Source organism: Halyomorpha halys, unplaced genomic scaffold (genome assembly GCF_000696795.3).
Source record: "Halyomorpha halys isolate HHAL.00 unplaced genomic scaffold, Hhal_1.1 Scaffold211.1, whole genome shotgun sequence".
Classification (NCBI taxonomy): Eukaryota; Metazoa; Arthropoda; class Insecta; order Hemiptera; family Pentatomidae; genus Halyomorpha; species Halyomorpha halys.
In genome coordinates, this window is record NW_027105462.1 from 275,916 (window position 1) to 287,108 (window position 11,193).

The 11,193-nt window shown below is 31.8% G+C and overlaps 1 protein-coding gene across 2 annotated transcripts in view; it reads left to right on the forward strand.

Moving 5' to 3' along the window:
* The window catches only part of LOC106679622 (myelin regulatory factor), a 124,685-nt gene that overhangs the window by 89,728 nt on the left and 23,764 nt on the right, over positions 1–11,193 (forward strand). For both annotated transcript variants that reach the window (XM_067051499.1, XM_067051493.1), the window contains exons 2-10: positions 957–1,047; positions 2,413–2,517; positions 2,625–2,710; positions 4,464–4,598; positions 5,440–5,577; positions 6,995–7,142; positions 7,236–7,329; positions 8,144–8,322; positions 9,779–9,983. In XM_067051499.1, coding sequence (XP_066907600.1) covers positions 957–1,047; positions 2,413–2,517; positions 2,625–2,710; positions 4,464–4,598; positions 5,440–5,577; positions 6,995–7,142; positions 7,236–7,329; positions 8,144–8,322; positions 9,779–9,983 — 1,181 coding nt within the window. The remainder of the gene's footprint in view (positions 1–956; positions 1,048–2,412; positions 2,518–2,624; positions 2,711–4,463; positions 4,599–5,439; positions 5,578–6,994; positions 7,143–7,235; positions 7,330–8,143; positions 8,323–9,778; positions 9,984–11,193) is intronic.

The window sequence follows — 11,193 nt, forward strand, 5'->3', positions numbered from 1 at the left end:
TAATATTTCAGTAAATTTACTCTTCATTAAATAATGTTCTCTTAGATTTTCTAGTGTTGTTGGTAGTTTTTAAGATATAGAGCTCCAAATGAAAAATTAATGTTTTTTTAAGGTTTTGAAACAGCCGCCATTTTTTAGTCCCCCTACCTATACGTGGCAGACTCATCAGTTTTGACTAGTAATTATATCTAGTTTTCATTAAAGTAAGAAAAAATTGGGGTGAGATAACTGTCTTTTTTTCTGCCCGGCTCTTGTACTAAAAGTACTGTACACCTGACCCTCCATGAGTTGTAATGGTGAAGATTTATTTTTTTTAAGCAATAAAATTTTATTTTATTTATTTATTTTTTGGTTTTCTCTCCTTTAAACTAAATATTATTAAAAAAGTGCATCTTTTAATCTCTTATTGATCCCATATTTCTCATTTCCGATGCATCTCAAAGACTTATTGTAAAAGTTTTATTTAAATTTAAAAACTAATCAAGTTTCAAAATATTTTTTCAGTATTCATGAAAAAAGAACAAGAAAAACTAAGGAATGAATCTTTAGAAAGTGTTAAACCCAATATACATTAAAAAGTTCTTATAAAAAAAAAATCTATACTCGATATTTAGTAGTAAGTCCTGTTTTTAATAAATTTATGGATAAAATTCAAATACAAGACTTGAAATAAAAATTACGAATCCTCTGACTAAATATCGCATTTGGAGATTAGACAATTCTGAGTGTTAGCAGTTGTGTGTGGTGTGTCTCGAAGCAAAGTTGAAACTGCTCTACAATATTATGACAAAAAAAATTAATTACTTATATTTTTTCTTTTTTTGGGGGGAGGCGGGGAGAGTGAATCAGATGAGTCTTTTAGTATTATACTATTGCATATATGAAGAAAATTATCAATAGTGTTTTCTTAGGATAATTATAACTATTTTATAATGATAATTATATTTTTATTCCAGGTCGATCAGATTTTGGAGCCATTGACAATGAAGCCATAGATTTTAGCCAATTAGAAGATTTTATTAATGATGAAACAGATCAATCCAATTCGTAAGTATTATTCATTTCTAGTTTTTTAAAGTATAATAATACTTTACACATAATCTTTTACTTCTTCGAGACTAGGTTTTATTGTTTAAATAAAATAATTTGTATCCAAGTTAAGTCTCAAACACTTTTTGTTATTTCTTAAAATGTACATTTCTGCTAGCTCAGCCATCCTCAAAGACAATCTTTTTTTTTTTGTAATAATTTGGTTATTGTTATTTACAACTGTATAAAAATAAATACTAGTAAATTTGCTGTAAGTGAAAAAATGACATGATACAAACATGTGGAGAATCTACCCATTGATAGAACTCCAATAACATTTCTAGAGAAGATCTCAAGGCCATCTTCTTTTCAGCTGTCTAGGAGGATTATTAGGTAATGAAGGAGAAGCCAGGTTAGAAACATGTGTGCTTGGGTGGTTGGAAAGTTTATCATGGAAGGATTGGTATCTGGTTCTGGCCAAATCGGCAACCTATGGAACATTAAGGTCCTGATGGATGACAAACCGTTTGAGGATTCCATGCCAGTTGTTTGTCCAGATGTAGTCCTAAGTTACGGATCTGTCCGACAGGAATAAGTGGGGTATTATTAAAGGATACTATGGGGCAAGAGGTCATGGGTTTACGACAAAGGTTAAATATGATTTGGTGGGGATTATTGGAATTTATTTTAATCCTCCAGGTTTGCTGAAGGAAATTATCCAAAAATATATTCATATTAATTAATTAAAATTGATTCAACTGCAAAACTATTGTTATTATTGAATTTCTTTCCAAAGGCTTTTGTGTTTACCTGTTTACCAATTATATATCTTTATATTATAGTATTGTTATCATTGAAAATATATAATATAATAAGGGGTTATATTATATTCATTAGCCACGCCCAAGAAGAATACATTACAAGGGGCTACAATGGTTTGGCATAGGTGTTGTGTATAGACTATATTTGACTTTCCCCCCAATATCTACTAATGTGTTTTGGCCCTTAAAAAACTGGTATCCATGCTGATCCCTTTCTGACCCTTGTCACCCCTAGGGTCAAAACAGATGTTTCTAAGTGACAAAGACTTTTATAATATTGGTAATGGTTAATTCTCGATTATTTTCTACTTTTTATTTTATTCAATAAAAAATATGTATCTTTTTTTATCTCATGTTCTTATTTTATTCTTATAATATTTTATTTTATTTATTTTGTTTAACTTTATATAATATAGCTGAACGAATGTTGCTCAAATCATCCACATTGTTATTCTTAGGGAATCTACATAATGTCCCAGAATAAAGATTGATCTTTCATTCATTCAAAGTTAAAAGAATTTATATTTGTTAATATTGATTTATTTTTGAAATTATATTGCAGGTATTTTGGTGAATCACTTTGCACAGACCGAGGTACAAGGACGTTGACCGTTGTTAGCCACCTTCCTTCCAACACATCAATTGATACCCAGCATTATACCCAGCCGTAAGTTATATCATTGACTCATTCATTTTATTATATTTTAATTTTGCCAACAATGTTTTAAATTGTGTTTACAGTTGAAAACCAAATATATATTTTTATTGTTACAGACATAATTTACCGGAAAGCCCACCTGATTCTGGTTCAGAACCTCCTTACTCGCCACAAGAAGCGAAACCTCATTCCCCCAGAAATCGTTAGTATTTATAATATTATTGAGTATTAATTAATAATTTTCTGTATTCTTCATAGAGCTCATTCACACCATATTTACAAAGGTATAAATAAAATGATAACAAAACATAAGAAAACAAAATAAATAAAAAATAACAATAATAATACTAATTTAAAAACAAAAATAAACTTAACTTCTACCTCATAATAGTTACCTATAATCTACACGTGCCTCTCCTGAAGGTAGTTTCTTACCTAGACTTATAAGTTGCTGAGATCATAATACCTCTTTAGCCACAGTAGCATGCTTAGTAAGCAGATGCTGTCGAAAGCAGAGGATATATCTAAGAACATTAGCATCACATATTGCTCCGCTCTATCCTCCATATCTCTGAATACTCTGAGAAGATTATCAGCTGTCTCTCTACCTTTGTCGAACCATATTTCCGTGAATGGCTTGGTCGACTAAAAACAGGCTGTAAGCTAGTCATCATCCCAGATCACACGGAAATCCATAACTGTACTTGAACAATTCCTAAGATTCCGTGATTCCATTCTTTAGAATTCTCGTCAGCTCCTAGTATCCTTTCTCGTTTTCCCCCCACTTTGACTACAGTTCCTTGGTTTACAGAGTGCTATCTGCTGGTCTTGTGTTGAGACTGAAGAGACTCATGAAATGCTTCTTAAGATTTATCTTTAGGTTTCCCAGGCACTCTCATGTCTCCCAATGGTAAACAGAGTTGAAGTGGCTCTATCCAACCTCCCAAAGGCAATACCTCCTTTGTGTTTTCCTATTGCAAATCTTTAAAATCCGAAAACCTGCCTATATCCTTAATCTCCTCACTCTACAATCATCCATCCATTTATTAAACACCAGATCCCAACCGATCAATTTGTATATACCCTTCCATAGAACCGCCTTCTTTAGTCCATTCACCAATCCTCATCCATCTTTCCTTTAAATAACATCTATTCCTTCACCTACTACATAACCAAACCTCTATATCATTGCGAGCTATGCATATAGCCATTGTTGATTACTATTATAAATTATAATATAACCTATAAATATAATAAAAGGTTTTTATGTAATTTTCAGCATGTATGCTGAAACTTTCTAAATGTTTGCCTGACAATTAATCTCAATGTGTGAACCATTTATTTATTCTTAGTGGACATTTTTTCTAGAATAAAATTATTTTTTCGTAAGGTTCTGCAGGATTAATCATAGATAGGAGAAATATAAGTTAAGTTGTTGCTTATCCTTGTTTCCTCCATTGTAGAGAAGTTGAACATTTCATTAGATCCCCCACAATGTATGGGATACTGTTCCTAAGGATAGCCACCACATCTGTAGTGCCAAGCTGGAGTATGATCAAGTTTTTGTCAATCCAAGGCAATATAGAGATAAATAAATTGTTTTATTTAGAATAGACTAGAACTGTTGTTCAGTGGAAGTTGACATGTAATAGAAAAGCAACCCTCTGTTTCATGTTTACTGCTTTCCCTGCTCTCACTCAAAATATTCCTTCCTTAGATATCACAAGCTTATTGGATCAGCAAATGTCAGACTTTCATGATTACTCTAAACTATTTTCATTCGTAACTCTTCTTTATGTATAATTATATCAAAATTGTTCGATAAAGTGATAACTAAAAATTTATAAATAGCTGTATAAAATTTGTTTTGACATAATTACTATTTTTAAGAAATTTAAATGTTTTATTATCTTAAAATGAGCACTATATATATTTTATCATACATCCTCTTACAGAAGCAAAGGTGGGCGTTGAAGAATTACTGTTGAGCCCTGGAGGTGTTTATAGTAAATTGCTTGCGCCAGGAGATTTGCATCCTGCCGTTCTTGCTCATACGCCATTGCATGATCAGCCCCTTTCTCCGCTCTCTGGTTAGTATTTTTAAATATTATATAGAGGTACAAATAAATTTCTGACTTTTCTATCAAAAATTAATAATTTATTATGAAAGAATGGTATATTACTTTTTATTCAAAGTATTCTCCATTGCTAACCGCTATCTTTTCTCATGTTTGGTAGCATTCAGATACCACTTCGGAAAAACTCTTTATCTTTTAAAGTTATTCACAAATCGATTCAATTTTTGGTATCTTTATAAGATGTAAAGCGCTGCTCAGATAGACCCTTTGCCACTGACTAGAACAAGTGATAGTCAGAAAGCCAATGTCAATGGGGAGGAGAAGAGTGGGATAGGACAACTTTTCTTCCAATAATACTTCCGATTTCGTGTCTGTACACTTTTGATCTTCCACTGCTTTCTTTGTCTTTGACTTCGAACTCACAATTTTTAAACATCTGAGACTACTCACTACAACTTTTTTTACCTTAAGCAGCCTTACTATATGTTTCTACATGCAATCGATATTGCAAAGCTGCAGATTTCTTCTAGTTAAAGAAGTTAATCAAAAGTTTCCGCAAATGGTGCTTACTCTGCACAAAACTTGACATTTTTGCCTTAAAAAAATTATGTGATCCTAATATTGAATCACTAATGCTTCAAGGTTATGTTGTTACCAGATGACTGAACTTATATTATGTTTAACAGCTAGCAATGTTAACAAAACCTTTTGTCAAATAGCAGAAACGTATTTATACTCTATACAATATGATTAATGATCTTTGTTTTTATTTGATTTTTTTCCTTTTAATATTAAGGTGGAACATTGATAATGATCTTTGTTTTTATTTGATTTTTTTTCTTTTAATATTAAGGTGGAACATTGATAGCAACTGGTCCTGCTGCTGACGAATCCCCGATCTCTGCTGTTTATAGTGCCTTAAAGAAGAGGAAGTTAAGTCAGGATAACTCCAGTTCTGTCAAAACAGAACCTGGTAATCTAATAAGCAGTGGTGAGTAATTAGAAACATAGTTTAATTTTTAGCAATGTTTAGTCAGGGAATTGGTATGCAAAAAGTTTACTCACTAATACCTAGAATATAATAAGTATCAAGTCTCAACAGAAATATCAAGTATAGCAAAAATATGAAGTGTTAATAGAATATACTATAGAATTATGTATCCCAATACTAAGGGCACATTTTATTTTTATTAATTGTAATTTTAAGAAGTAGAGTACTATGATGGTCCTGACTACCAATTTGAACTTCCGGAGGAGGGCACGGCGCACAGTGGTGGAAAGTGTGAAAAAGCTCTCCAAAATCAAATATGTCTAGTCATGTTGATGATTGTGGTTTCTTACACTCGAATACCTATAAACGAATTCACTGTAATTGGTACTCCCATCAAACAATATTTGTGAGCCATAGTTCTAATCTTATAGACGTTATTTTGGCATTGGGAAAAAACAAGTTTTTAATGGTTCTTGTTAGTTTGTTTTAAAAAATCCAACAACAAATATTTCAGCCAAGTCAATATCAATGAAAGTTAGTGTATAAATTTTAGTTTTTCAAAAGCAGGTTTTACAAGTGCAAGTTGTTTCAAAGAAGATACATGACACTGTCCTACTAAATTCTCAAAATTTTAAGGCATTACTGAAAAAAAATTTCACAGCTGCTGAAGCAATTCGTGCAATTATTAAATATGAAGAGGAAGGTATCCTTGACCTGCGTCTGCGCGGTGTTGGTCTGAAAAATTTAGCAGTGGAGATATGACGTTGGAAAGGAAGAAGGGCTCTGGGCATCATTAATGGACATTGATGAGGTTCTGCAGGAAGCTGTTGAATCAAATCTGTCCACAAGTACTTGCGAACTTGCCAGGGAGTGTGGTGTGTCCACACGAAAGATACTGTTAGTTGCCATCTACTCTCCATGGAGAAAGTGAAAAAGACCAGTAGACTGGTCTCTCAAGAACATATTCCTCAGCAGTCAGCAATCACATCCTGTCGAACCAAAGAAAAGTTTAAAGAACTTCATGAGTTTGAACTCCTGCCTCATACAACATATAGTCCAGACCTTGCACCATCGAATTACTACTTGTTTCGATCCATGGCCCATTTCCATCAAGGGAAAAAATTTGATAATTTTGCGGAAGTTGAAATTGTGGTCCAAGAGTTCTTTAAGAGCCATCCAAAAAATGGTATCAGCGTGGGATCGAGCAATTGGCTAGCAGATGGCTAATGATGGTAGATAACAATGGACTATACTTTCTGTATTAATTTTATTTTATATCAAAGAAATAATAATACAAATATTTTGTTGAAATACACCCCATTATAACATTTTTTACCATAATTTATACAAATAAATTTTTTTCCAATGGTCTCAATGTGCTTATCTGAACTATTCATTCTGTTTGTCATCTTTACAGAGCTTATAATTGAAGACGATGTCTCTTATCAAGATGGCTCTACCGAAAACGGAATGTACCTGGATTCGAGTAATTTTCAGTGCATTAGGTTTTCAGCATTTCAACAGACATCCTGGCACACCCTCTGTGATCATAACCTCAAAGAACTGTGAGTCATGTTCTTTGAAATAAAAATTTATTTTTTATTGAAATAAAGAAGCTCTATAAGTTAGTTTTAATTTTATTTATTTTTGCTTTACAGTCCAACACCTCATTATCGTGTGGATGCTGATAAAGGCTTTAATTTCTCTAATACCGATGATGCCTTTGTCTGTCAAAAGAAAAATCATTTTCAGGTTTGTTGTAACTTTGTTTAAAATTGTATTATTTTTCCTATTATATAAAATTAATATTTTTTGTGTTTTTATTTCTCTACAATAAATTATATAATATTAGTAGATAGTCAGAGAGAAGGTCAATGAGGAGTGAACATCACTAATAAATAGTACTTCTTTTATTGTGCCAACATTTCGGCCCAAATTTTTGGCCTGCTTCAGGGTTAAATACAAACAAGATAATGAGATGGTTAGAATAAAAATTAAAACAGTATGATAAAAATAATATAACAAGCATTATGAAAAACATCAAAATCATACTAGTGCGTGTATTTAAATTTAAAAAAAAAATATTATGAACAACTTTATTATTGCTCTATCATCTTTAAATTATTAATTATTAATCAGAATGATTGAGGAAAAATATTCCTAAACCTTACTAAACCCACATTGTGAAAAATAAAACTATATAAGATTAAAGTTTTTTGTTGTATTAAATTAATTTTTAAACAATTTCATTTCATAAATATGTTTTTTTAAATGACTTTTTAGGAAGTCTGGTAAGTCAATTTCAATAAATCTTTTGGGGTTAAAAACTTTCAAGAATTGAATATATTTTCTTCTATATTTTCTTTTTTCTTTTATAACGTTTTGGGACTACTGTCCCATATTCATGTACCTTAATAAACCTCATTTTTGTCAAACTTATAATTTCACTAAGGAAATCATATCATCTACTAAAAAAACATGGCTAAAAAAAATTATTATGATTTTAAATTATTATAAAGTTTAAATTAATAACGAAAAGTTAAAAAAAAAAATCTAATGTTTTCAGATTACCTGTCATACTCAGCTTATAGGAGAACCCCATTTTGTGAAAACCCCTGAAGGCCTTCGCAAGATTGAAAATTTCTACCTTCACTTTTACGGAGTGAAAGTTGAATCTCCTTCACAAACAATCAAAGTAGAACAATCGCAGAGCGATAGGAGTAAAAAAGCTTTTCATCCTGTCCTGTAAGATATTAGTTAATTTATTTTATATTGTGCTTGGTTTTGTATATTTTTTTATGTATGAAGTGCACCTTCAACTCAAGGCCAGGTACTCCTTCATTTTTTAGTTGCTTGTTGAATTTGTATTGGACTATATGAAATTATTGAATGAAATTAGGCATAAGGTGACAGAGAGAGAATTTATTTTAAAGGTTGGTTGAATAAGAGAGAAAGTTTAAACACTAAATCTATTGTTATTACAGGGATGAAGGGTGGCCGAAATAGAACATTTATTGCTAATAATTAATTTTGACTGGGGTTAATTATGATGATGATAATTTTGTGGAAAGATGTTGACTTACAACATGCTTTAATGCTTCCATTTCCCTTTGTCTACCCTCCCCTTGGCTACCACAGGGCTCTTCGGTGGTCTCGTTTCTCACTCATTGTTCTTAGCGAAATAGGGGTGAAGAAAAAAAGACTGCCTTTGGCCAAGGCTCGCTGGCAAGTCTTTGAGTCTTATGTTTTCTCAGCCATATGGGGCGCTGGCGTGGCTAATTAACCATGTTTTAAGTCTTTTTATTTAAATGGAACAGCTTATTTCCTAAAACTTAAGCAGAAAATCTGATTAAATTTTTCAACATTTCATATGTATTTTAGTTATGATAATATTAAATATTATTCTGATTTAATGAGTACTCTGAATATTTCATTTAGAATTTTAAATCCTACTATTTGCAATCGCTTATCGAGTTACAATAATTGCAATAAATATCGTAATAGAAAACTAGTCAAATGCAAAGGCTCTGATTAAAAAAATATTTATAAAAAACTATTTAAAGGTTTCATAAAAGCAAGTTCTTTTATTTTATTTTTTTAAATATTTTATTTATTGATATTTACTACTGCATTAAAATATACACAACATGTAAAGTTGAAGTTAGTTATACAATAGCAAGATGCTAACTAGTGGAAAATCTACCCTCCAATAGAACTCCAATAACATTTCTAGAATAGAAGATCTCCAGGCCATCTTCTTTTCAGATACCTAGGAGCATTGGTTAGTTTATCATGGTGGTGGGGATGTTGTCATGGAAGGATTGGTATCTTGTTCTGGCCAATTGCCAACATATGGAGCATTGAGGTCCTGATGGATGACTTCATTTGTTACAAAGTAAGAAGCATTAAGGATTTTGAATTGTAAGGATTGGATACAGGAGGAATTTGATGGTTTAGTGGAACCCCAACGCTCAACTCTGTATGTCCATATAGGCCTTATATAGTAGTGCCATCTTATCCATAGAATGTGCCATATTTATTTAGCCAGATACGTTCATAGTAGGCTAATAATAAGATAATATCATGAATATCCTCTATTATTATGTTACTAATTACTGTTATTAGTTTAAAGTAATTCCAATAAAGTATACCTTGGGACTTTTAGGATATCAAACTAAAAAGTTTTCTAATTTTTTTTTAGTCTTGAATTCAAGGGAGAGGAAGTTTCGAAAGTCACAGTTGGCAGGTTACATTTCAGCGAAACAACATCAAACAATATGAGAAAGAAAGGTAAACCAAACCCCGACCAGAGGTATTTCTATCTCGTTGTTGGCCTCCATGCTCATTGTACTGACTCGTCTCATTACCCTATTACTTCTCATGCTTCAGAAAGAATCATTGTTAGGGTAAGTTCTTTTTTCATATTTTAAGAAATCATATTTATTTAATTTGAAAAAAAAACGAAAAAAATAAACGAAGTATTGGAAGGTCATTGAAAATTTCCAAAACAAAGTCTTGCCTCTGTTAAATAGCAGTATATTAAAAGTTACAGGCTATGCAAAAATATTTTATATTCATAAATATTCGAAAAATTTTGGCATTTGAGAGTGGTCTTAAAGCAAATCACCTCCTTGTGTAAACTTTGTTAAAAAACAAACTGTTCTTCCTTAAAAAAGAACTGAGCCCCATACCCTTCATAGGTTGTAGCAGCACTGTTTTTTTTTTTGGCCGTTTTTTGCTGCTATTTAGTAACTCTAGACTTTGTTTAATCATCCAATAATAACCTTGTTTATTTTACATAAAACCTTTTCAAATTCTTGAGACTGGTATTTATTGTTAAATAAATCAATTGGTATCCCTTTTAAGTCTCAACACACTTTATTATATCATCAACAGTCCAATGTTTTGATCGATTCGGCCATCCTCTAGGACAATCTAACAATTAACAGCTTTTATTATGCATTCATAAGTAATCATTTTAATAGTAACATTATTATTTATGATTTAATATTCCTTAGGGGAGCGCAGTGGCACCGTGGTAAGGCACGATGCTATTAACTGATTCAAATCCAGCTCGGCAGAAAATTATTTTGTTACACTGTAGCCGTGAGTCAACCCTCTGGGCTCTGAAGCCCTCCTGGGGTCCACCCAGCCTCATAAATTGGGTACCCTTAATTGGGTAAAAATCTGGCGGTCGAGTGTGATTCTGACCTAATCACCTCCTTGCACAACCGTTGGTCTAGTAATAGTACTTCCTTATAAAGTACTGAACCCCTGACCCTTCCTGGGTTCTAGCGGTACAGATTTAATTTAATTTTTAGCATATCTTAAATATAAAGTTACACTTCACATCTAATTACTTAAAAATTTATTGCCGGCTATTCATTAATAACAGTCAAATCATCCTATGAAACAATAAATTAATAGGCAATTATATTAATTTATTAATAAGCTTGCCTTAGCTTATGTCTTGTACCTATTTCGTTACAATTTCATTAATTTTTAATACTTTTATATATATAAGAAGATGGTCAGTCAGGGTTGCGGTCAAAAGTGAAACAAAAATAGTTTACAACTATTTATTTTCCGACGTTTCGCCCCGCTTTGCAGGGCTTC